Here is a 27,716-nt window from a genome sequence, read left to right as displayed (position 1 = left end):
ATTAGTAACTTAATAAAGTAACTTCTAAGAGTGATTAGTTACTGACAGCTGTTACCAGATGTTTTTTTCCAGCTAAATATGGAACTGTAAAACAAAGTGCAAACAAATATTGATAAAGTCTGATTACACGCACAACAAATCCTTGCAGAAAACTGTTACTGACAGCTTGCTTTCATTTCAAAGAATTGTGGACAAAGAAAGAAAGATAAGTATTCAGGTTGTCAGCGTGCTGTGTCACTCAAAGTACTTGTTTATGTCACTGCTTATTCACTTGGCAGTTGCACAGAAATTCACACCGAGAATTCATTCATTCAGTTAATTTACATTACAAATAACTGTCAGTTTCCATGTGATCCCTACAACATTAAAGGGATTAAGCTAAAATCTTGTGTATAAACAGTGGGCATGTTCTTCCCCTGGTTCAAAAGGACACACTATTAAAGAAATTTTACTACCACGCAAAGGAAAACTTTGACACACATTGAACACATTTTTGATTAAATAATTTCAACATATTAACTCATTTTACAACAGCATATCACAGCTGTGGAGGACCCAAGATTAATCCTTATGGTTAATCCTTATGGTTCCACAAAATGCTTAACCAAGGATTTCACAATCCTTACCATGAAAACACAAAATACAGTGATCCTCCTTGGGTTTCCCGTAATTCTTTGCCTCCTCACCTGTCATAGGCCGCCACCATGAAGTTCAGCAGTAGGCTAATGGATTGTTCCACACTGATCTGGTGAGTGGTTGGCAAGCGCTTGTTCAGTTGGTAGTAGATTGACGAGATGATGGTTTCCAGCCTGGAGACGTTGATTTCCGTGTTGTGGTCCAGTGTATTTAAGCCATTGTCGCGAAAGGCCTCAATCATGTTCCAGACGTCCACTAGGTGAACTAGGATGAATGTGGAATCAGAATGCTGTGCAGATGGGCTTACCCTCCTGTAATCACCTATAAAATGCTCACCCAGGCTCGTTTCACTATCAAAAACCTGCCTTGGATCAGAGGGCCAGCTGTGCAGTCCACAAGAGGACCGAGACAAGATCAGAGTGAAAGACCGTGGGACCTATGAGAGCCGCCAGCTGGAATTAGTGCCAGTTTCTGCTGTTTCATTCCTATTCTGTTTCATTATATCTTCTTTTGATAGATAACACAGGGCACAGTAATAAGCCTTTCCTTGCCTCATGTTTTCCAAATGCATTTGCTTTATGAAAAATTGGTTAATTAGCTGAGATCAGTTAAAAGAGAGAACGTCCCTTTTAATACCACAGCTATGGAACTGCACGGCATGGCATATAAATCAGATAAGTAAGAAAGCTTTCAGGTTATAACTAGCTTCAGGATATCTGCATTTTTCAAATAGTCAAAATCAAATACAGTTACAGCAAAAATCCAAAAGCATTTTTCATAATTGAAACGTACGGTTGCATCTTTTTTGCACAAATCGTAACTTGCAAGCCGTCCGATATGTTGATAGTCTGATGACGTCAAAATTCTGTGCCCCTGGAAATAAGAGAGATCCAGCCATTAACCACCCATTAATTGAGTAAAGCCAACCAACTTGATTTACATACCTACTTTGCATACAAAAATAAAAGTCATGAAGAAGATACCTTCATAGAGAAAAATACTGATATTAATCTTACATGCAATGAAGATGTAAACAAATAAAGACTCCATACACTGATCACTACCACATACCCTTTGCCCTATATACTCACTCATTTCCATGAAGAGCTGCCTCTTTTCAGCCATGGTCTTGCCTCTTTTGCCTCCTTCCTCAATCATCCTGGGGGAGAAGAAAGAAAGCTTTGTGGCTTTTGCATTTAGTGGTGATCTACAGGTAGCACAGAGAAGCCCGTGTCCTCCGCACCATGCTCCAAGGCGCTATGTCAGCGCGCTCGGGCATCGGAAGCTGTGCTTCTGCACACCACCGCAAAAAACAGGCCTTTCTTACAAGAGCAACTCTCTGACACTGTAGAAGGGAGCCAGTCTCCACAGAGAAGTATTTTATGCCTAAAGGGGGTGGTGAGGACTGCTGGCCAATAGCCCATCAGGAACATTGTTTTTGCTCAGTGTTGAGCGGACAGGACTGAAGAGTAAATGATGTGGTGGTGTTCCAGCTCTTATCAGGACACAGACACACTTCAGAGTTTCTACGATAAGGAACAAAATGGATACGCTCACATCTTTCCCTGCAGCATTCAAGCATACATTATGGTACGGTCAAGGGAATGTTCATTACTCCAAGGCCGAGAAAGATCAACAAAATACGTACTGCACTTCCTATGGAAGTGCTACGGCCTGAGATATTTAGACTTCTCATCAAATACACCACACACTGTTCACAACGGAAGAATCGTAGTTTGTTAACAACAAGGTGGCTTTAGAAGCTTAGAAATGTGTTTAAGCTTTGGCCCAGATGCACACCATGCACAGAAAAAAAAAAAAAAATTAAAGCAAATGGTAGCATAACCTTTTCTCCTGTCCTCTACCTTCAAGGTTCACAATTCACGCAAAAATGAAAAAGGGGCCAGATGAGACGCTGCCAAGCAATTTGTTTCTTTTGTCAAGGGTTTAATTTCACATCCTGATTCAATCTGTAGTCATCTTAAGGGGTCTTATGAAAAGTAACATCTATTGTAGAACACATTCAGTTTCTCTTTTCCTCCTCTTACTATTTTCATCACAAGTAAACACTTCTAGTATAACCTTCAAATATCTACATATGGGGGGGGGGGGGGGGGGGGGGGCAGTGGGTTTGACCAGGTCCCACTCTCTGGTGGGCCTGGGGTTCGAGTCCTGCTTGGGGTGCCTTGTGGCAGACTGGCATCCCATCCTGGGTGTGTCCTCTCCCCTTCCAGCCCTACGACCTGTGTTACCAGGTTAGGCTGCTCGAGACCAGCGGTTTCAGCCAGTTTGTATGTGCCTACATATGTTAGAGTTAAGGAAATGAATGAAGTGTCTGGACATTGCTAGGAATTCAACGGATCCTCAATCTTAGTGAAACAAAGTGTGCAACAAGAGAAATGCTGGGAATGTTTCAGCTGAAATGCTGCTGTTTTAATCATATTATGTGACAATGTGGTAGGAATTTAATATGTCCACAAGCACAAGTCATTTTTTCAGGTTGAGGAAAAAGTCCTGGGGTAAAGCAATGTTTCTTCATTATACAGAGACATCAGCAGTTCTTACTAGGAATGTCAGTCAAGTAAGAGTCTGAGGATAGTCAGCAGGATTGTGTACCCATCATGTTTTTGCATATTCTGCCATTCTGTTTTGGTTAGAAGCAAATATGCATGATGTTTTTCCTACATTTACATTTATTAATTTAGCAGACTTTTCTCCAAAGCAATGTACATCTCATAGAACTATACAAAAAGTGAATTACAGCAAAATACAAAGATTTGGATGCAGACATGAGTATAATGTGTCACACACCACCATATAAACCAGGATACATTACACGAGCAGCTGCATATAGTTTTTTTTTTTTTTTAAATTATCCTACAAATAGCATAGTACACATTTATCAAGCACACGGGGGATCAGGGGAGAAGTGAGTCTGAAAGAGGCAAGATCTAAGATCCTTATTGAACACAGAGAGATTCAGCAGTTTGTGTTTTCCACCACATCAGAGCCAAAACCAAAAACCTTTGTACATTTGACTTTGGACTTCTTGTGTGTGGCACCACCAAGCAGGGAGAGGTTGGGGGGAGCGTAGCAATCTGGTTAGGCCATAATGAGTGATCAGGTCTCAGATATTTGGGAGCAGATCCATTGATGGCCTTCTAGGCTATAACCAGAGTTTTGCATTTGAAGTGGGAAGCTACAGAAAGCCTTTGGAGAACTACAAGGGGGATACAACGGAACACTTTGGTAGGCTAAAACAACTCATGAAGCAGCAGAGGACAATCCAGTGGCTGACAGCATCAAATGCTGCAGACTAGTCAAGGAGGATGAGGACCAAGGAGAAGAGACCGGTCAAGCCAACTGGAGAGCATCACAGATGCAGCACAGCGGTAGAGCGAGTAGTGCTGGAGCCTCACTGTGACTGGACTGTAGGTTTGAATGCAAGTTAATTTCTGTACAACTTGCATATTCTCCCTGCATTCCTACACATTTCTTTTGGGTACACCTGTTCCTTCCAAAGCCGATATCAGTTTCGGGCAAACCAGTGACTCAAAACTGCCCATACTCTGCGCGCGCGTGCGTGCGTGCGTGCGTGCGTGCGTGCGCGATTGCCTTCCTGGGGAATGGGGCCCTGTTCAGGGTGTTCCCTGCCTTGTGCCCCATGTTTCCAGGATAGGCTCATAACCACTGTGGACCTGCGTTGGACAAGTTGTTACTAATAAAGGATGAATGAGTCCAAGACTTCCACTGAAGACATGTATAGTATACCCACACAGTAAGGTTATACTCATTACAAGTATAAAAGATGCATTTGAGTGTGTGTGTGTGTGTGTGTGTGTGTGTGTGTGTGTGTGTGTGTAATATATATATATATATATATATATATATATATATATATAGCACAAACCAGATAAGTCAGCTGCAGTAAATTTATATCATGCTTTTATTTGTAAGCTAAGTGAGTAAAATGTTAATACATATATACAGATTCATATACTAGACTAGTATTAACATATGACCCTCTTATTTATGCAAGGACAACATTGTACTTGAGGAATGTTCAGCTGGGAAGTTCAGTCCTCTCCGTTTGCACCACTGAGCATTAATAATCTCACCTCCTGCTTTTGTTTCACAGACTTGTGGAGGACCCTACTGCATAGCCTCCTTGCTGTAAATTAAGCACTAACCTTTAAAGCAGATACCACAACGGAATTCAATTTCAACAGAAAACTTTAGTTTTCAAAACATGAAAATGTGTGCACAAGAGCAAAACTGTAAGCCATGGTGTTTCTTGTACCCTGTTTACACATTCATAATGTACTGACCAGAGGTATAGAAAAAGTGTCTTGCTCATAATTCATCTGCATCTCCTTAATCATTCAGTACATTTCTAACATGGGTTTTGTCATATATAAGGGGCTTAAATATGTCCAACATGAAGAAATTTGTCATTAACTACTAGTGTCACACGATATCTATGTAGTACGTAACAATGGCTAATAGAAGGCATAGCAAAAATGAGCCACATGTCAGCTGACAAGGAAGTATGGTAGAACAACAAGTAGAACTAACGCCTTACAGGACCTGGGTTATGGGTTTGAACAAGATGTTGAATCTGGCCAAATCGCTGATGTTTTCACATTTGCCCCAGATTCCTCTCAGTCCAAAAACATATTTCAGGTGAACATGACTTTAAATTGAACTTACTCTGTTTGTGTGTGCAATTGCCATGTGATGGAATGCTGTCTCACCCAGGGTGTACCCTGCCTCACACTCTGTGCTTCCAGCACAGGATCCAGACCACTCTGGCCTTGCAGACAAGCACGCACGCACGGACTGACTGACATCAGCTGGGTCCAACAGCAGATTCCTTTAATTCCCATTCATGCATTTATATTTCTTCAGACTCAAGTCAGAAAAATCACAGGCTAACACTACCAAGTTACAGTGCCAACAGAACAAGGATAATTAGAGCATTCTTCAAACATAACCCTGAAACCAAGAAGCTCAGTTCTATACCTTTTTCTTTTCACCTTCAAATGGGTTCATCAAATTAATTTCTGCTCCCTTCGGAGATGTGTTGTAAAGTTAAATCACTCACACGCACACAAATAATGGAAGATTGTTATATTTTCCAGGACACTGCTTTTTAAATCACCCCCTTATAAAGACTTAGAAAAATGTTATGGAGATTCTTAAGTGCAATTTATATGAAAGGACAACAGGATATATTTGAACACAGAGTTACAAAATAAACACTGACCTAATTTGTCAGGAACTATAGTGTGTGTGTGTGTGTATATATATATATATATATATATATATATAATATTATATTTGCATTTTTCTTCATTTACACTGGTAACATCACTGCTCATCAGACCCGGTTGCTAACAACATTTTCTATTTTAATTCACTCACTGCTACGTGAGAACACAGGGAAATTTACAGACCGTCTACTGTACACAGCGTATGTTTACCTTGCACAAGACACACGGTGCTGGCAACTGCCTCAGATGCAAAAAGAGCCGAACTACCCTAGCACCAGGCTGAGTGCGGCTCTGGAAGCTCCCCGGGTGGTATTTGGGTGGTACTCTTTCCACGGGTCAATTGGCACTCTTTAAAGAGCACAGAAGGCTGGTGGCTCACAGTGAGGGCCTGACAGACAGCTGGCTTCATCCTGCAGGGACCAACCCATATCAGGTCCATAAAAAGAAGAGGACGTCACCGTCCCATTTCCATGTCGCTCCCCTCCCAACCCCTAATGTTACAATTCAACATCCACTCATGTGAACAAAATCCACACGGCAACTATGCATCTCCTGCGCACAGAAATCGCTGGTGATCAACTGGTACATTCTCAAAGCAAAAAAATGTTCCTATCAGTTTGTGGCAAGAAGTGTTTGGCATCAGCAATTATATCCCTGTAATCCAGTTGTCGTGTCTACAAAACAATTCTAACGAAATACGTGGGGGTCAATTTCTGAATGTAATGTTGCTGATTCCAGCACCAGTTTTACTAGGAGACTCTTCCTACTGCCAAAAGGCTCCCGGTGGCAGATGAGAGCTGCCATGACTGGTAGAGAAGGAGGGCTGAGATGAACACAGCTCTCACAGCACATTTCTGAATTCCAAACACATACAGAGATAAACCAAAAATAACACTGCCATACTCTTTTTTTTTTTTTTCCCTTTCCAGTACATGAAAGGTCACGCTAATTTTCGGAGCTGATGAGTCAGAATGGAAGACTCTGCTGTGTTCCGCTATGCAGTTTTACACACGGGGGCCACTGGTCGCTATGCAATGTGCACCGAGGGAGTCCATTTCCATGTTAGTCATGCATGTGTAGACACATCCCATACACCTGCCACCATCGTCCCTGAAAGTCTGCTGGGAGTTCATGTCGCTAGGTAACATCACAAGTTTGGCAAGAGAAGAGGATGGAAACTAAATGGTCAGTTCAGGTATGAAGTGCAAAACAGACAACCTACAAGGCTGCGCGTTCTGCCTTTAGCACTGTACAAATCTACGCTACTTAATGAAATTCTGAAAAAGTTGAAGAAAAAAAATGAACCAAAGCCATCATGTCAACACCAAAAGCAATATTAACAACATGTTTTCACCTTTAGTACCTTCGAACAATTCCTGAATCCTTCAATTTCGGTGCTCATTTTTTTCACACAATAATGCGCAAACGGTCCATATTCATAGTGTTCCCATTTCAAACAATCAGATTTTACACTAAACATCCACCAGCTGGAATGTTAATCCAGAAGTGTAATTAAAGCAACTTGAAAAAAAGCCCAATCAGACAACCAAAGCAGAGAGAGAGAGAGAGAGAGAGAGAAAAAAAAATTACTTTTCACTCATTTTGCCAAGAGACCTCATCAAGGCTCTTCTTAATTTAGAGACCATAAATCATGACCTATGTCACAACAGTGTCAGGGAGCTGACAAGATAAGACTGGGGATGAAAAAAGTTGAAACTGCTGCATTCTCTGGCTAGGGCTGCTCATTTGCTGATTACACAAAGGAAAAGCCCAGAAAAGACTACAGAGCTTCTGTAGGGAGGGCCAAGCTTTTTGCACCTCCACAGATCAAATGCAGCATCTTCTACTGTGATTACTGCAGTAATAGTTGCAGCATAACATTCCATTTATAGCTTTCACAAAATATGAAAGGTTAGTAACAGCAGGTAAATCTTTTGTCCTCTGTAGGGAGTGATTATCTGGACCATTCTCCCATCCAGCTCCCTTTCATGCACATTTGACCGCTTTGTTATTTCAGCAAATATGGGCATACACACAGTGGATGGCTGGGGATGTAAGTGCTCCTAGGTTGAAGAAGCCTACTGTGGACATACAACGACAAAGAAGGAGCTTGCTAGATGCTGCCATTTTTCCTGCACCTTTGTGCTTGAAATCTAGAATGTCTGTGTTCATTTTCAATAAATCTAGCTATACAACTTTATAGAAGAGTAAATATCTGCACAATAACATGATGCCCAGTCACCTTATGTATCTGACAGACCTCAATGTGTGCTAAAAGCAGAAAACTGCCCACACTGAGGTCTGTCAGATACATAAGGTGAATAAGCCATTCCTGGAAGCATAGGGTGTGCAGCAGGACACACCCTGGATGGGTCACCAGTTCACTGCAGTTCTATTTTAATCACAGTGGTGTGGAAAAGTGCATACGCCTCATGAAAAGGGTTTTTTTTAAGAAACGTTTTTGAACATTTGTCAACTCAAAAATGCCGATATAGGAAGTCCCCGGGTTACAAATGTCCGACTTACATACAACCTGTACTTACAAACCACCCCCATTTAAAAAAAACGAAACAGTATCTAGGAAGGTGATCAGGAATCGTGGATATTCTGAAAAAGGGTTATGCAGCTACTCATGTCATGAACATTGGTTCATATGGTGGAAAGAAACTAACAAATTAAGAATCACACATCTGCATCTAAATCTTTCTGCTAATGTAATGCACACATTGTATTTTCAATGAGATGTATATCGTTTTGGAGAAAAGAGTCTGCTAAATGAATATGAAGCCTACTATATTAAAAATTCAAATCACACACACACACACACACACACACACACACACACACACACTCTTGCTGAAGCCACTTGTCCCAAGCGGGGTCGCAGCGAGCCAGAACCTAACCTGGCAACACAGGGCGTAGGGGGAGGGGACACACCCAGGACGGGATGCCAGTCCGTTACAAGGCACTCCAAATGGGACTCAAACCCCAGACCCACCAGAGAGCAGGGCCTGGCTACACCCACTGCACCACCTCACCCCCGAATTACATACCATGGTTCTAATAACAAATGGGCACCACTTTCCAACGCGCATCAAAACATTGCACATCTACAGCGGTTCGTCAGCTCTTGGGGGCATGAGCCCGAGGTAGGACAAAGACTTTGTTCTTTTCAGCCGAACTGTCACACCTACGCCCACTACCTTACCCTGAACATCTACACCTGCCCAAAGTCAGAGCAGCAGGGTATAACGAAGCCACGCCTGCACACCCTGGTTGCAGAATCTCCTTTGAGAAACCCGTCTCTCCAGCGCTCTGAAGTGATCCCACGGAAACCTACCCGTCTTTCCAAGTTCCTCGTTCTTCTCAACCCCTCGTTCCCACTCCTGACATCCACGGTTCCTGACACTGGCATCGCCTTTTCAACTACGACATCAAATTCTCCCCAAGACCTAAGTTTGTGCAATGACCAACCCATGCCTGTCGCTGACCACAAATCTCACCTGCTCCCTTGTGTAGGAACAATAAAGATCCCGCAACTGGGTCCACACACCTACCAGTCTCCTTTCCGCTCAACATGACACGGACCACAATGCTGTTAACAGTAACTCGTGTGTGTTAATGCATTCAGCTTTAATTTAATGCTGAATGCAGTAACACAAAAACAATCATGACTGAAACTAAAGTGTAAACAAAGTCGATGGGGAAACAAGTGAAACTCCAAACATACATGGGGGGGGGGGGGGGGGGGGGAGTTTCTTTAATTTTATTTATACCCACACACACACACACACACACACACACACACACACACACACACACACTTTCCCTCTCTCTCCTCCTCTATTATTAATACTGTTGTAACATTTATCTGTCTATGTCTCTCTATTATGAATTAGTTAAATTTATTGTCACATCACTATTTATGATTACTGTATTGTTATATTGAAGATGTTTTAGTGTATCTGAAGTGTTTCTCAGTTTTTTTTTTTTATGCACAGAAAGGTACACAATATATTATATACTAAAGCAACATTTTACTGACGTTAGATGTTCTAAGTGTACCGACTTACGTAGAAACCTGACAGACAAACTAAGTAACGGAACTCGTTCATAATCCGGGGACTGCCTGTAGTTTAAAGGTGACTGGATTTTAAAAAAAAAAAAAAAGAAAAAATAAAAAAAATTTTGCACTGATATTATTTAAAAGAAATGCATTTTCCTTTTCTGGAAAGAGAACACATCCCCACCTTTATCACTGCATCAAATGCCTAAAATTAGAATCAGGTGCACTAAAACAGGAGCAAATTGTAAGAACATCATCAGAGTGTAACTTACAGGGCACCCTCTTACGTAAATATAAGAAAGGTGTGGTACGTTTTGATCTTGGCACAATCCCACCTCAGTTGCTAAAATCAAATGAGTTCTCCAAGGTGCCAAGAAGATGGGCTGTTGATGCCTGTGAGCCTGAGAAGGGTTTCATAACCATTTCCAACCACTTTGTAGTCAACCACTCCACCATCCAAAAGATGGTCTACATTTACATTTATTCATTTAGCAGACGCTTTTGTCCAAAGCGACGTACATCTCAGCAAAAGTACAATTTATGCATTACATTGAGAGGAGGAGACATCGCTGCAGACATGAGTCTCAAGCAAACCTAGTTGGTTCCCAACCACTTGCTACACCGAGGTTCATTGTTCAAGGAGGTGCATAAGACACAGACAAATCCTGATACCCACACCAATTTTTTTTTTAATTAAATATTATAAGAGACACAAATGAGCAGTACAATACCAGAGTAATGGCTGAATAAAGGTTGTATCTGGGGATGCTTCTGGAGTTACGGTGCGTGAACAGTTACACCACAGATGATCTGAAGAGATCATAGGCAGAGTGGATCTGGAAAAGGTGGGTTTTCAGACCCTTCTTGAAAACAGACAGAGTTTCCACAGTTCTGAGTGACAGAGGAAGGTCATTCCACCACAACGAACCCAGAACCGAGAACCTCCGAGCTTTGCCTTTCGTGCGCGGGACCACCAAGCGAGCAGAAGTAGATGAGCGAAGGAGCCTGACTGGGGTGTACGGGTTGATCAAGTCCTGTAAATAGCCGGGAGAAGTTCTATTGATGCATCTGTACACAGTAACCAGGGTTTTGAATTTGATACAGGCAGCTATAGGAAGCCAGTGCAGAGAGATGAGTAGAGGAGATACATGGGAGCGCTTTAGCAAAGCCAACGCAACTCATGCGGCAGCATTCTGTAGAAGCTGCAGAGGTTTGATGGCATTTGCAGGAAGGCTACACAGAAGAGAGTTGCAGCAGTCCAGACGGGAAGTCACCATGGCCTGGACAAGTAGTTGGGCGGAGTCAGTAGTGAGGTAGAGACGGATCCTACGAATATTATGCAGAATGTATCTGCAGGACCGGGTTGTGGCTTCAATATGCTGAAAGAATGACAGACTTGCATCAATCGTAACTCCCAGACTCTTAGCAAAGGAGCTAGGCGAAATGAGTGAGTTGTCCAGTTTGCTCGAGAGGTCGTGACAGGAGGACAGGCCAGCTGGGAGGTAAAGAATCTCTGTTTTGGAGAGGCTAAGTTGGAGGTGGTGATCATACACCCATGAAGAGGTATCTGACAGGCAGGCAGCAATGCATACGGAGATGTCAGACGCACCAGGTGGAAAGGATAGGAAGAGCTGAGTATCATCAGCATAGCAGTGGTATTTGAATCCATGGGAGGTTATGACCGGACCGAGTCCGAGGTGTAGATAGAGAAGAGAGGACCCAATACGAGCCCAGTAGAACACCGGTTGAGAGAGGCAGAGGAGAAGAACGAGAGCTCCGCCAGACCACTTGATAGGATCTGTCAGAGAGGTAGGACTCAAACCATCTGAGTGCCGCACCTTTGATCCGAAGTTGGTTAAGAGAGGAGAGTAGAATCCGGCGAGTTACAGTGTCGAATGCTGCAGACAGGTCGAGGAGGATGAGGACCAAGAGGGAGGCAGCTCTAGCATCAGATACCGCCAGAAGGGTGGTCTCAGTGGAGTGACCAACTTTGAAACCAGACTGATAACCATCAAGGAGATGGTTCCGGGTGAGGAAATTGGACAGTTGATCACAGGCTGCCCGCTCAAGGGTTTAGGACAGAAAGGAGAGGAGAGAGAGTGGTCTGTAATTTTCAACCAAACTGGGGTCCAGGGAGGATTTTTTTTAAAAAAAAAAAAAAGAGGTGAAATTAGAGCAGTTTTGAAGGCAGCTGGGAAACAGCCAGAGGGGAGCGAGGAGTTGATGATGGAAGAGATGAAGGAGGACAGTTGCGGGGAAATGTTCTGAAGGAATGATGACGGGATCGGATCAAGCGAGCAGGTGGTGGCTCTGCGCAATATCAGGAGGTCAGCAACTTCAGATTAGGAGAGCGACCTGCAGTTTGGCCCTGTTAGCACGTAACGTATCCAGACAGCCATGGGATAGCAACGGGGCGTGCTGGTCTAGAAGACAGAGGGCCGAGAGAGTCAAGGGTGGAAGACAGGGCAGAGAGGAAAGTGTTAACGGCATCATCTGTAGACAGATCTGAGAATTGTGGAGCAGAGGGGAGAGCAGCCAGAGTGGCAGAGGCAAAGCAGGAAGGCAAGAGAGATATTAAGTTGCGGAGAAAGGTGACAACGGGTGCAGGAAGAGACGAGGAGTTAGTGGTGAGGGAGGGTTGAAAGGAAATGAAGAAGTGGTCAGAGACATGCAGAGGCGTGACAGAGAGAACAGGACAGCCACAGTTGCGGGAAAATACAAGGTCAAGACAGTTGCCCGCTTTGTGAGTAGCAGGGGATTGGGACAGGGAGAGATCAAAGAACTGTAGGAGCAACAGAAGGCCGCTTGCATGAATGTCATCGACATGCAGGTTGAAGTCACCCAGGAGAATCAGCAGAGAGCTGTCTCCTGGCAGAGAGCTCAACAAGATGTCAAGGTTGTCCAGGAAGTGGCCAAGAGGGCGATAAAGGACAACCACAACAAGAGTGAGTGGGGCAGTGATAGAGACAGCATGCCATTCAAAAGAAGACAGATCATGCAGGTGAAAACAGAGAACAGAATATTCCCACCGGGGAGAGATGAGCAGGCCTGTGCCTCCACCTCTGCCAGAGGAACGAGAGGTGTGAGAGGAGTAGTAGTTAGTAGAGTGCTGCAGGTGTGGCTGAGTTGTCTGGGGTGATCCAGGTTTCAGTTAGGGCCAGGAGGTCCAGTGAAAGATGGGAGGCATAGGCTGGTATGAAGTCAGCTTTTCTCACAGCAGACTGGCAGTTCCAGAGGCCCATAGAGAAAGTAAAGCAAGATGGAAGGTTTGACATGTGAGGATAAACCAGATTGCTGCAGCAGCGAGAACGTCCAGGCCTCCGGCGGTGGCCAAATTGCACGGCTCGCTTACCGTAGAAGACTTTGATGGCCGACATGTTGGACGCATGCTCCTTTAAGGACAACTGTAACGGTGGCCTCCCTCGGTAGACTCCCACAGGTAGACTCCCTTGTCTTTGCACCCCAAGTCTTTGCACCAAGAGGCTCCTATTTAAACTGGGCTACTGCTTATCAACTGACTTCCTAATCAAAACCAAAAACTACACCAACAATGGCGACCAAAAACAACCAACCAGACGCGATGAATCGAACTCACGGAGTCATGCCCACTCCCGCTACAGGACACAGAAATGATCCGGAGAACAGTCATCTTAACAAACCACTAAATACTACTTAAACAAAATAATTACAGTGCCATGCAACGCTACACAAACACACAACTGATTGTATCTATCAACCTGCACAGCTACACGACACGATAAGTGGAGACAATTTCAAACCCCTGGCAACCTGTCCAAGCCAGGTTATTCCACCAAATTCCCAGTCTTCTGTGTGGTGTCCATGAGCATGCTGCTACAAATGTGCTGTTCAAGAGAGTTAATGTTTTTCTTACAATGGGAGGGGCTGAGCAGAATAATCAGTCATGTCCAGTGAGATATTATGACTGAGTTTTGCAAAGTAGCATGCTAGAGCAAGTCTAATGAGTTGCAATCTAATTTATGTTTCACCTACAATGTTGTACTGCAATTTCTGTTTAAATCAAGACAAATTATACAGTGCCTATAAATTCATTATGAGATGCCATCTGGGAGGAGGGGGGAAAAAAAATTCCTCCATGCTCTGATTGAGATGCAGTTTAAAACACAAGTTTTCCATTGTTCTATCCCAGTATGATGCTTCCATAGTCATACTACATTTCTTAAGCTGAAATGGCCGACAAAAGAATTACACACAAACACTGTCAGAAACCACTTGTCCCAAGGGGTATCGCAGCGAACCAGAGCCTACCCGGCAACACAGTGCACAAGGCTCAAGGGACACACCCTGAACGGGTCACCAGTCCGTCACAAGGCACCCAAAGCAGGACTTGAACCCCAGACCCACTACACAGCAAGATCCTGCCAAGCCTGCTGTGCCACCATGCCCCTCCCCCCAAAAGAATTATACTCCTGGCTTAAACTTTTACAACAGATCCTGCCCCTTGATTCCTTTGGTACAAAGATGTTTAGTTATCAGGACTGCAAGAACCTGTACCACTAATCTCTGCATAAGGACTTCATCCTTGGTTAGCCACACTTTTTGGTGAAGTGCACTGGATTGACTGATTTCGCAAATGCTTTTCCGCAAAGCAATGCACAAATCAAAGTGAATTCCATGACAGATGGCTTAGAGAGAAGTTTTTTGGCACCACCAGTTTTCTAGCATGCATATTCAATTATTTACCTTTATAGGTGATATGAGATGTAAAGTAACAGACTGAAGGACAATTTACAGGATGTGGCAAAATAAACACCCCATGAAAAAGTTTAATTTTGAAATAACCACAAATGCAGCTGCAAAGATGAGTCATATGAGCCTGACTGTCAATCAGCAGGAAGTCAGCAATAAGCACTCAATTAGTCTTGTAGATGGGAAAACAGTCTTCAAGTTGAGGACAGCTACAAGAAGCCAATGGAATTCAGTAAAGATGAGTAAGGCAGATACATGGGAAATTCTTTGGCAGGTTAAACGTGTGTACTAAACTGGGGTGAAAAACCTCACAATACAAAACAGCCGAGTCATCTACTGAGATTGCGTATTCATTTGTTGGGAATAGCAGTCAAACAGCGGCATGTAGAGGTTGACGATGCTGGGAACAGGACACCATCTTAATGCATGTTTACATGAAATGTTACATTGAGTTGTCCTGCAAGGATCCTTGTCTTCAGTGTAGAAGTGTACAAAGTTGTGATAACTAATTACCATACAAGATTCTTTAGAACTCATGACATAATAGCTCATGTTCTCACTCCCATCTTTGATAAATGATTCTCACAATTCATTCTGGAACATTCTGCTTTGCACCATTATATTCTATTTAAATTATATTAAACACATACATTGCTGGAATGACCAATAAATTGAAGTTACTGAAATTAGTTGTTTGCTACCATTCCCTGTAAAGCTGAAAACTCAGAAAACTTGCACCCCAATGGTGAAATATCAATAACTCACATTTCTTTCACATTAAACTACATTAATAGCAACACCTTATGAATTAATACTAGGGACAAAGTCTGGAAATGAGGACTTCTGTAAATGAATAATAATGTTAGAAATTTGAGTTAACTTTTGGTCAGACAGGGAACACATTTAAAGGTTTCCTGATAAGAAACAAATAGTTTCTGGTATCCACACCCCTGTTTTCTGGATGGATTTTCTAGGACAAATAAGGAATTTATACCAGGGAATGGCATACATATAAATTTGGGGGTGGGGGGCAGTCTTTCCAGTGACCAAAAAAAAAGGCAAGCAAAGCAACCACAAAGTCAGAAAACATGGCCCTTGGAGTAGATAAAAACAATCCACATTTATAGTGCACTTCAATAGCTACAGCACCCCAACCCATTACCCTTCACTCGAGAAAAATAGATATACCAGTTACACACTACAAGACAGTTTCATTAATGTCCAAGTGCAATCTTGTTTCCCAATATAACCAAAACATTAAATGTTCACTCAGTGTGAAACAGAAGTTACATGCCTGTAACAGTCACTGTCTCCACTACTGCTCTCCTGTAAACAAGGAGTTAAATTTGTACATAACTGTTGCTGAATGCTGAGTCCCATTCTGTCATTTTATTTCTGCAGACAAACATTATAAAACATATGTTGTAAATACTGAGGGCAAATGTTAGGGAAAAGGTGACTTCAGGCTTGTGTGCAGAAGTTGAAGGTTTAAACAAAACAGTTCAAAGGAAGGGAGCATTTGTGATAAGGTGACAGTAATGAATTGTAGTTAAGCTAAGATTATTTTGGGGGGATTCAATTTCTTTTCAGTAACTGTAAAGTAAGCCTCTTTATATCTATTTATAATGTACAATATGGGTGGCACAGTGGCACAGCAAGTAGCGCTACTGTCTCACAGCGCCTGGGTGGTGCGAGAGAACATGGGTTCAATCCCTGCTCAGTCTGTGTGGAGTTTGCATATTCCGCCCGTGTCTGCGTGGGTTTCCTCCGGGTGCTCCGGTTTCCTCCCACAGTCCAAAGACATGCTGTTCAGGTTCCCCCCATAGTGTGTGACAGAGCGTGTGTGCATGTGCATGTGCTCCACTGATGTATGGATGAGTGACCCATTGTAAGTAGTGTATCTAGCAGTGTAAGTCACCGTGGTGAATAAGGTGTGTTGGCTGATAACACTACATAGAGTTCATCGGAAGTCACTTTGGAGAAAAGCGTCTGCTAAGTGAGTAAATGTAAAATACTACACTGTTTGTACCTAAAAATCACTTCCTGTTTTGCAATAAATTGTACCTATTTCTACAGTAGAATAATGTGAGATGTTTACACAGTAATTACACTTTGGGGTAACAACCTTTGTGGTGTTTAAGGGCACGCTTTAAATATGAAAGGTATTGTAAGTAGTGTATCTAACAGTGTAAGTCACCACGGTGAATAAGGTGTGTGGGCTAGTAACACTATATAGTATGCAGTGTAAGTTGCTTTAGAGAAAAGCATCTAAGTCAATAGATGTAAATAATGTACTATATAAATTCTTTCTTTAAAGATGAGATACAATAACCTTCCTGAATGGGGAAAGGTCATAAAACTTTCCTTAGAATCAATAAAAAGCATTCTACAGGATACTGCAGTCTAGAAAATATAGATTTACAAACACTATACTCGTGTGTATATAGACATACATGTGTAAGAGATAGTGTCTTGTCTGTAAATGTATATCAAAAAGCTTCTTAAAATATATTACACTGTCCTCATGGTTTTCTGATACACTTCAAATAGGCAACTACCACATGGTAGAAACCAATCAGAGCGATTACCTTCCAGTTAGGCTAACATTCTGGCCTGCCAACTACAATCAAAAATTTAATCGGCCTATTTAATGCAGATCATAACTTATTCAGATAACAATATTTCAAATCTCCTTCCCAGTGTGGGGATGGGATCATTTTCTGCTGTAACTCACTGCTTTTCATATTCACTGATTTGAGGAGCTGAAGCTAGCAGCTCGATTTCTTAATTTTCTGAGTTGAACGAGATGCTCCACAACTGCAATTCTCTAATCCTCCGACTTCACGATGACACTGATCTGGTTCTCCTCTGCAATGATGAGGGGAAACCCAGACAGGGAGATTCAGTTTTATGGCGGTATTTATCAGTGCAGCTAAATATAACAGAATTACCATTAACTATGTTTGGAAACAGGCGGGAATAGGAGCTCATTTTCCCTGCACTCTGTATGACACACTGACTTCACAGCGATTTAGAATATTGCACCGCACAGAACTAAAGTAACATTAACTTACACTGTGATACAATATTCCATATTTTAGGAAGATACTTTTTTCTACTTGTTACATTATAACCCAGGAGTAATACTATGGTTTATTTAGAGAGTAACTACCATCTTTTAAGACCAGAATCTGGTGTGGCAAGTTAAAGCCATGACAGAGGTCAGTCCCAAGAAATAACAGAGCAGTTTTCATACAAACTGGTCTGTTTCTATACCTTCTGGTGACAATCCAGACCGCTTAAGGCTGTCTGCAAATATATACATCATCATCATACCTAGAAACTGTGATTCCCAAATGTGTTTCAAATCTATTCAAATAAGTCAATTCATGAAAGTACACTGCAATTACCAGGTGATAAGTCTGTGAACACCAACAACAACCTGGTAGATCAATTAACTTCATGTTTGATCAGTGGAGGCTGCAAACATAAGGTTGGCACATACAGGGAAGATGAAATGGACAAGGTGATTCAACAATTACAGTAACAATGAAAGTTGGGGAAATCTGATCTGCTGTTTTTAAGCAGGTATTGACATTATGTGCTGTTATTTTTTAGCTGCATGTGCATTAACAGGTAGTCACAATTTGGAGCCGGGAAACAAACGCAGTTAAAAACTTCAATGTTAAATTAATTTATGCTTATTTACAAGTTTCAAAAGATATTCTAAGCTCTTCCTGTGGACTGATTAGAAAGCGCTATATCAGTGAACAAAATTTCAACCTCAAGATGACCCAACAAAAGCCAATCCTTCCCCCAAAGTTGCTCACAAATCAGTTCTGAACCGTAAGTTACTGCAGTGCCAAACTTGATAGCATCACCATTTAATTTCCAATATGAAGAAAATCCCCACGTAAAGCCTATGTAGAGTCCTTCTCTTGACTGTGCCTTAAGCTAAGAAAAATGGGAGGGGTGAAATCCATTACAGACATCACTTCAGGGACTTTTTCCATGTGATACTTACCTCAAATTCATTTACTGTGTCATTACTATACTGTAAATGCACCTGGCACCAACAAAATCATAACACATGTAACCTTGCCAGTTTCCTTTCAAATAAAGGATTTCTCTGAAAACCACAATCAAACTTGTGTGTTACCAAACAAGAAGGTTAAGGGTGATATAATTATGCAACATGGTTTATTTGATGCAGCAGTGGAGTGGTTATCAAACTCTTTGTGAAAGGCATCATCGCCGGTTATGGTGAGGGGCTGCTGACAGCTATATCTAATTGCCTTTTAAAAGGCCCATTCTTTGTATTACTGAGGGAAATCTAATTCTCATAGTTGTTGTTTTTCATTCAGATGTTTGTGTTCTTCTCTTCTGGGGAATTTTCCTTCTTATTCGCAGATGTTTTGATTTTCAGTTCATTCGTTTCCCCTGTTCTTGACAGGCATTTATCTTACAGCCCCATTCATTTTTACAAAGTTAGCCTAAAAATTGACACGCTTAAAATCACATGGAAGTTACCACACTTCATAATAGATCAAATTCATCTTAATACTATAAATGGTATAAAATTGAAAACACCTCCAAAAACTACCACACAGCAGACAGCAAGAGACTGTATGAGATGCACATAAAAAGGCAGTTTTTTTTTTTTAAGCAGAGGAACTGCAGACAGACTGCACTGGTCTTTTAAATATCAAGGTAAAACCATTATTCACATGTACAGTATTCACAAGCACTCTTGGCAGTAATGACAGCTGCAGTGGATGTTTTCTAAACATGTCCTTCAGAGGTCAGACTTTCATTCCATGAGTACCATCCAATCATACTGAAAAGAGGAGTAAGTCTTCTGTTGCTTCAAATGTTTAGATTGAGTAAAATGAAAACCGTGATAACATCAATTTATCAATCCATACTTTTGGCAGTTACCACTTGTAGGAGTCTGCTGAAAGCTTAGGACAAAAGGCAGGGTACATCCTGGATAGGACACCTGTCCATTGCAATGCAGTAAGGTATCCATAATAAAACAAATTATAACCAGAATTCTTACACTGGCTCCTTATGTTACATACATTTGAACTTTGATACATTTTCCAAATTTAGTTTTAAAATTACACCCCCCCCACCACCACCACTACACACACACACACACACACACACACACACACACACACACACACACACACACACACACTCCTGATATGTGGTCAACCTTGACCCACTTTAACAATCATGCATTTTTAGACCATGTTTGCAATAGGGTTGTCACTATCGATTATTTTGGTACTCGAGTAATCAGACAATTTTGGTGAGTACTCGAGTAATTGTTTTTTTATTCACAATGAAAATAGAATCAAATGAACAATAACATATCATGCTTTGGATTTCAAAATTGAAAATAAAGCTATGGTGAATTTTTGTAAGGGTTATAATTCCTTGATTTATGTGATTAGTAACCATCAAACATGCTAAGCCAAGCGGGAGTTTATGAGTTATGAAATCGCGATGAAAAGTAACGTGAACAATTTGAAACATGGATATAGTCACTCCTTAACTTCACATTTCGTCAGAGTTTCTCATCATCTACATTCCATTAAATTGTGCTCTCTGACGGGTGTTTAAGTGGTGAAACTCTTTATAATGCAAATATATATCATGTTCGGTCTTGTGTTTAAAACGGCGTGCAAATTAAGAGTATTCAAAATGATTAAAGTAAAGCTAGTAGTGAACTTACCGTGCTGGCGGAGGATCCGTTACGCCCGGATGTTGCCTTTTCAGGTGCCGTAGCATTGAAAATGTGCCGTTATTGTATTTAATTTGGTTTTTGCACAGACTGCAGACAACTATGTTATTCTTTTCTTCTAACGCGAAGTGTTCCCACACCGTTGACATTTTTTGCTGTTTTTTTTGCACGGACCCTCGTCCGTGCACCGCCGCCTTTCCGCCCTTTTGTCAAGTAGTCGACACGGCAAATTGTACTCGAGGATTTTTTTTAAACTGGGTACTCGAAATTAATCGAGTAATCGTGACAGCCCTAGTTCGCAACCAAGTTTATAAACTTAAGTATTTATGGCAGAAGCTGCAGGACCTACTGTTAACTAGCCCCTGGTCAGGCAGCACGGCTCACACATATGCTCTGCTTTTAGGTGTGTGACCAATACACAATTTTCACAGTTTTAAATTTATTTTCAAACAAAATACCTAAAACAAATACATACCTAACTTTAAAAGTTGTAGAATTAAAAAAAATGTATATATAAAATGTACTATTATTTACACATTATTCAAAAGAATATGGTGGAGCAATGCAAGGCTTTAACATTACCGCGTAATCAACCGGTTACTTGGATGAAGTAAACCTATTTCAGAGGGTGGCACAAGAGCTTGAGGAAAGCAACAGATACTTCGGACCAAGGTTCAATTAGACCACCCTGCAAGGTCTACAAGCATTGTCCAAAGTTATTGCATAGCCAATAAAGGATCTTGAAAGGTCATCTGGAGAAGGGGTAGAGTACAGCAAAGGATTCTTAAAACATCCAAAAAACTATAGGCTTCTCTTGCCTCAGATAAGGTCAATGTTCATGTTTCCACAATTAGGAAAACACTGAGCAAAATAGTGTTCATGGGAGAGTACCAAGCTAGAATCCACTGCTAACTAAGAAGAACATGAATGCTTACCTTCATTTGTTAAGAAATACCTGGATGATCCTAGGCCCTTTTGAGAGAATGTGCCTCAGGACCCAGAGAGCTTGTCACAATTTAAAAAACCAAGAATGTTCTTTATCATAAAATTCTGAAAGAAAATATCAAGTCATCCGTCCACGTGGTAAAGCATACTTGGATCAAGCAGTCAGAAAATGATCCAAAACACAAAAGTCAACATCAAAATAAATATTTAAAGTACAACGCTAAACCCAACAGAGACGCTGTGGCAGCACCTGAAATAACCAGTTCTTAACCAACCAACTTTTCTGAATTAAAGCACCAACAAAAGGAAGAATGGTCAAATTTCTCCACAATGAGCTAAACTGGTGTGGTGACCCAGTTGATCAGAGAGGCTTGAAAGAGCAAAGGAGACTTGGCTGTATTATGGCTATAATGTTTATGGATCAATTTCAAGCAAGCTTGTGGAGACAGCATTAGAGTGGTACCATGTCCCAAGTAAGATCAAGGACTTCATTCTGGATTACTACAGTCATTTCAGTTTGAGAGTCACATCGAGAATTCTCAGAGGAGTAACATCCGACTGGCACAGACTGGAGAAAGATGATTATAGATCGCATTGTCTCCGTAATCCTGTTTGCACTGGTCATAAACATACTTCTGACATCAGCAAAGGTTGAGCGTAGAGGTTCGTGCACCAAGTTTTGTGTCATTTTTGTGGACAACTTGACTGTAACCACACTGTTAGTAGCAGGTTGTAAGTGGATTCTGAAGGGCCTGGGGAGGCTTATCACATATTCCTTCCATTTTGGAGAAGCCAGTGAACAGCTGGTTTGATAGTGATTTGAGGGATACAGTTGCTTCGGAGGCAACTGAAAAAAAAAAAAGAGCTGGACGGGTGACTAGCATAAGTGGATAAGTCAGGACTTCCAGGAAAGTTGAAACCATAGTATATCAGTACAGCATCCTGCCAGAAGGTCTCTGGCCCCTTCTGGATTACAAAGTTCATTATTGGCAGTTGTGACATTTGAGAGGAAAATTAACAGTTATCTGCAAAAATGTACTACTGTACCTTGAAACATGAGTGCCATTACCTTGTAAAGTCAGAACAACAAGATAAAATTACCATTTAGCAGCCTAGAGGAGGAGTTGAGGGTAATACAAGCAAGGGAAGTGAGGTAACACCGGGACTTGGATGACTCCAGGGTTGATGCCACAGGAATCAAGGACAGGGAAGAATTGGAGCGCATTGGGTGCAGTGGGGCAGGCACAGTCCTGGCTTCAGCAGAGTGACTTCTGGAAGGACAAGTTTGGGCAGCATTCCATCACTGCGATATGACAGTCCAGAGGAAGGAGAGGTTTGAGCTGATACAGAATACAGGAAGGTGTATGCAGCAACAGAAGGAAGGTTAGGTAGGATGTAGGGATACAGCAGAAGGGGGTGTGGACAAGGTGGTAACAAGCACTTGAATTTAGGGTCTCAAGGCCAGAGCTCTGGAGAGTAGAGCCCCATCATATAAAGTTCATGACCGGGCCAGTATTCACAGTAGTAGCTTGCCGTTTGCACAAAGCAAACAGAGAAAAAGCCTGTTTTGCTGGCTGACAGGTTAGCATTTGTTAAGGAAGGTGAAGAACAGAACAAGTATACAGTTCCAGTTCAGGGCTCCTGGTGATGGCATAAAACTGGGAGCTGATGGCTGGTTTAGAAAGACAGGCAAGGTTTCCAACCTCCTTTACAGAGAAATCTGAGGACATTGTGGTGTTGTCTGTAGCTTCTAAGCAAGCCGTCTTGATGGAGCGTATAGTTCCTTAGGAAGAACGGATAAAAAGAGGCTAATAAAATTGAAATGGAGAGAAACTGATAGAGCAGTGCCAGTCAAAAAGCTGGAGGGCAAGGTATGGTTGCAGTGGATTTACAGTGAAGTCACTAAATCAAGCAGGCTGACAGCTGAAACTACAATAAGCTGCAGCGGACCTCCAGTGAAGTTTTTGTGTAGACCCTACAGTGTGCTGGGTAACACAGGCTGCAAAGGGGACATCTGGATGGATGTCGATCAAGAAAGGTAAGTCACGGGGTCAATGTACCGCTACCTGGATGCAAGCTGGGGCTTGAGCAACCTTCTTCATGACACCTGGACAAAGATATCCGATACTGAAAGACCTGAATGTGGTTTTTGACACCCCATGACTCCAGGTTAAATCAGAGATGTTGCATCCAGAAGCACTGCAAGACGTGCGACACAAAATGCTAAAGTGTATTTTCATATTACATCACGGATGCAGGTACGACATTAATATAATTTACATATTTTTTGTGTAAAATATCTTAGGATACCAGGTGTGCTAGACTCAGGAAGTCAAAAGCATGAAGCAGAAACAGTGTGGATGAGGCACGTCGCCCATCAAGTAGTTACCGGAATAATTTTGGTACTTAAACCCAATAACAGAACAATGACTGTATGTTGGGGCGCGGTGGCGCAGTGGGTTGGACCGGGTCCTACTCTCTGGTGGGTCTGGGGTTCAAGTCCCGCTTGGGGTGCCTTGTGGCGGACTGGCGTCCCGTCCTGGGTGTGTCCCCTCCCCATCTGGCCTTACGCCCTGTTTTACCGGGTAGGCTCCGGTTCCCCGCAACCCCGTATGGGACAAGCGGTTCCGAAAATGTGTGTGACTGTATATTTAGTATAGTCACAAATCTAGTGCTTTAAAAACTTTTTCTCAGCAAACAACTCAATACATCATTATAAACAATAGTAAGATAGCTTTTTAAAGAAATACTTGAAATATACATAACAAAAAACAAACCAATTCTCTATGAATTTAAGACCAGGTTGAAGACAAATAATTGGGGGGGGGAGTGTTTCAGCTGCTTGTCAGGACAGTCCATTGGATACATTGCAATATTTTAGCCATGTGCCAGATATTTGCTTTGCCCAAGTAGGAAAATGGGTGGTTTTCAGCCGCTGTAAAATTCATCAGAAATAAAAGGAGGGAAAATAAAATGATCAGCATAAACCAGACATTTCAAACACTAAAGCAAGCAGGCTGATAGCTGAAACTGCAATAAGACACCTTCATCTGCCAGACAACAAGATTTCTACTGTCTTGGAAGAACAAACAACCTACTGGTGCCAATCCAAAGCTTCTTAACCACCTCACAAACAATGTCCATACCTGTCATGTCATTACACAGACAATAACTAAACTACCTCTGTGTTCATAAAACTTCTTATACCTGTAACTTGCCAAATATATACTGAAACGCCATAAATGTCACCAATATAGCACTATTCAACCAGCATACAACTTACTTTGCATTCTGTATCTGTACAAGGTTTTCAAAGACATATTTGTTCCTTTTTACTTGCTGACATGAGGCACGTTGCTCTACATGGTCACCATGGCAACATCACCATGTCCCTTATTTGCCTCTCACTCCTGCCATTATGAGTGGTCACGTGGCAATTAACATCCAATAACACAGGGATTGTGAAAACTAGAGTCAGCCTTTCATATATGCTTCTGGCCTTTTATATATGCTTTTTAAATGACAGTTCAGGGATTCTGTAACGTGTTATTTGTCTGTGGAGAATTCAAATAGACAGCAGAGCCTGCAATAATCTTAACAGCACACTCTGAGGCAAGGCCATATTGTAGCATGTAGCCCACATCACTATCATGCAGAACTACATTTTCAACAGTGCAAGAGCATCATTCATCCAATGCTCACATCTGATGTAGATTTGATGTACTGTGGAAAACACTGTTCTACTGTAAATGTAGCTCCTTGAAAGGTGTAATCAAAAAAAAAAAATCACATTTCTCGAAGCATGCATGCTTGCCTGCCTTATTGTTTTAATAAGATTCTACTTTAAAAGTAAAAAAAACTAACGCTACACAAGCAGTTTATGCCATTTTTTCCATATGTCATTTTAAATATAAAAGGAATAGTACTTATTTCCCAAGACCCAAGGAGAAAAACACTGCAGAGAATAGTGGTCTTACATTATTTTTAGGGATATAGTGTGTCTCTCCAAAATGACTTTGAGGATTTTTACAGTAAAACAAACGTAAGAGTGATAGTTTAACAGGATTTACTTCCATCTTTTTCTTGTATTGGTACTTGGTTGCTTTAATCTTTTCAGACATTACAGGTGTCTCTTAAATTTACTTGACACTGCAATTTTTATGACAGACATTTAAAAGTCTAATCCGATTCCAATGGCCACATTCAATTATAGATTCGTGTACAGACTTGCAGAACCAATATCAGTTATGCAAAGTCTCACTCATGCCTCTGCCCTATCTAGCAATGTCTTTGTTTATTAAAAAACAATCTATAGTATTAGCTCCCCCATGGAGATACTGGAAACAGGGATCTAGAAAAATACTCTTTACTGAACGTGTACATGTCTTTCTAACAGCAGTCTTGACAAAGACACCACAGACAGTATAATACAGTCTACTTGAGTTCCTCCAGGTCACTCTGAGCCCTCCTACTCGACACAACGGTTAGGGTTTCACCCCTTGAATCCCCCAGAATTCTCCAGTGGTAGACTGAGCATCAGTAAAAGTAATAGTGTCTATTCCTGTACATAGTTCTGCATGCCTCTCTGATTGGCTAACACCAACCATTTACATCAATCCACATCAGCCCCCCCTCAGCATTGTTAAACTATCATTTTGTTAATCTGAATCATTCCAAACACCCATTTGTGTGAAAAAATTACAAGACTGAAGGAGAACATGATGAGCAAACTTCTCAAGTCTTCTAAATATGTCTTTCCAATCAAGAACTCCCCCCTCCCCCCATTCTCAGTATAACCAGCAGTTACGGTTGTCTGTCTAAAGACAGACTGATAAAAGAGGGAAGCTTGTGCCTCAGGAAAATGTTAATTTCAATACCATAAACTGCTACACAGTTTTAACTTTATATTATTTCTGCTTCATATATATGCAACAATTTTACACCATTTTTGTTTGGTCCTCTAAACTAAAAACGCAATTTAGTGAACAAGAATAGTTTCTTATTTAGGTAACTTCTGTGATATTAATGCATCTTGCCTGAAGCAACCACATTCAGCACAAAAAACTGTCCATTTCAAGTAGACATTAACAAACTGCTTTTGCATCTTTTCTGGTAAACTCCTTGAGGGCTTCCATTCTTTCCTTTCATCATGTAGCACAGGATTTTTCTAAATGTTTCCAAAAGACAGGCAGAATAAGAAGATTGACTATTTCGTGATCACTTTTACACAGCTCAATATGCAACTCTACCTTTCATATCCCAATTAATCATTTCACAAATTAAGCGGAAACATACAAAAACATCCCTGTACATATATGAAGCAGACATCATTACCTCTGCCCTACTGAGCACAAACAACTTTGTCACCAAGCACTGAATATTAAAACTTCCATATTTTAATTGTGTGCCAAGAAAGACTCACTTCAGTGACTGACAATAAATGCATCATTCATTACAGATATATGATTCTGAGAATAAAAATATTTACCTTTTTGACAGCTTTAGAATGAGCAAGTGGACTCGTTGAAAGGGGTTCCTGAGAATAAAAGGAGAACTGCATTAAAGCACATTGTTCAATTTCTGACCTGAATCAACAGTAGACAGACTCAAAACAAAAACAGCACTGCCATCCTCCAGCAGTCCATGGTAACATGGTAATAATCACTCCATTACCCCATACAGCCCACAACTTGCACCTTAAACTGATAATGCAGGTAAGTTATATACAATTAAATTTAAAAAAAAAATAAAAAAATAATCCACAGCCATTAGCAATACCTGCTTTTCTTTAATTCTATCAGTCTTTCAGAAATGTTATTAGCATAAGTTTTACATTTCTAGATGGATGAATAACACAGATTAAACCATACAGAAGCAGAAATAAGAATAAGAACTTTGACAGGTAACCAAAGAATAGTTTTTAACTCATTTACTTCCAAACATAATTCAAACTCAATAAGGGCTGTAATAAACAATTAGCTGTATCAATGACTTGGCCATATCATCCTTTCAATCAATGCAGTCAAATTTCCTCCTCACAGAATTAGGCTAGCACTTCCCCATCTAGAATTAATGCAGAGATTACTGGACTATTTGATGTGTACCATTTCCATAAACAGCCCTGTAATGAGTGAAGCGCAGTGTTACAGAACACAGGACAGCACTCCTGGAGAGTAGACCTTGGGAGTCATGCCGACACAGGCTGTTTTGCCATGTGCTGGACACAGAAAGGACTCCAGAAGAAGGAGCTTGTCGAAATAACAGGGTTTCCCCACAATAAACATACAAACTGGAACCTGCCTGACAGTGTGTAATG

General features: G+C 41.4%; 1 protein-coding gene across 9 annotated transcripts in view; it reads right to left on the bottom strand.

Moving 5' to 3' along the window:
• Positions 1 to 27,716, bottom strand: part of dtnba (dystrobrevin, beta a) — a 93,731-nt gene that overhangs the window by 49,325 nt on the left and 16,690 nt on the right. For 7 of the 9 annotated variants that reach the window (XM_018743765.2, XM_018743770.2, XM_018743771.2 and 4 more), the window contains exons 2-5: positions 26,889 to 26,936; positions 1,728 to 1,795; positions 1,429 to 1,509; positions 687 to 900 (exon numbers count right to left, since the gene is read on the bottom strand). In XM_018743765.2, the coding sequence (XP_018599281.1) occupies positions 687 to 900; positions 1,429 to 1,509; positions 1,728 to 1,794 (362 nt within the window). In that variant the 5' untranslated portion in view covers position 1,795; positions 26,889 to 26,936. The remainder of the gene's footprint in view (positions 1 to 686; positions 901 to 1,428; positions 1,510 to 1,727; positions 1,796 to 26,888; positions 26,937 to 27,716) is intronic. The other 2 variants (XM_018743768.2, XM_018743769.2) reach the window with 1 other exon arrangement.

This window comes from Scleropages formosus, chromosome 1, assembly GCF_900964775.1.
Source record: "Scleropages formosus chromosome 1, fSclFor1.1, whole genome shotgun sequence".
NCBI classification, from domain to species: Eukaryota; Metazoa; Chordata; class Actinopteri; order Osteoglossiformes; family Osteoglossidae; genus Scleropages; species Scleropages formosus.
Note: the sequence above shows the minus strand (reverse complement) of the source record. Positions and strands in the feature narration are given on the sequence as shown.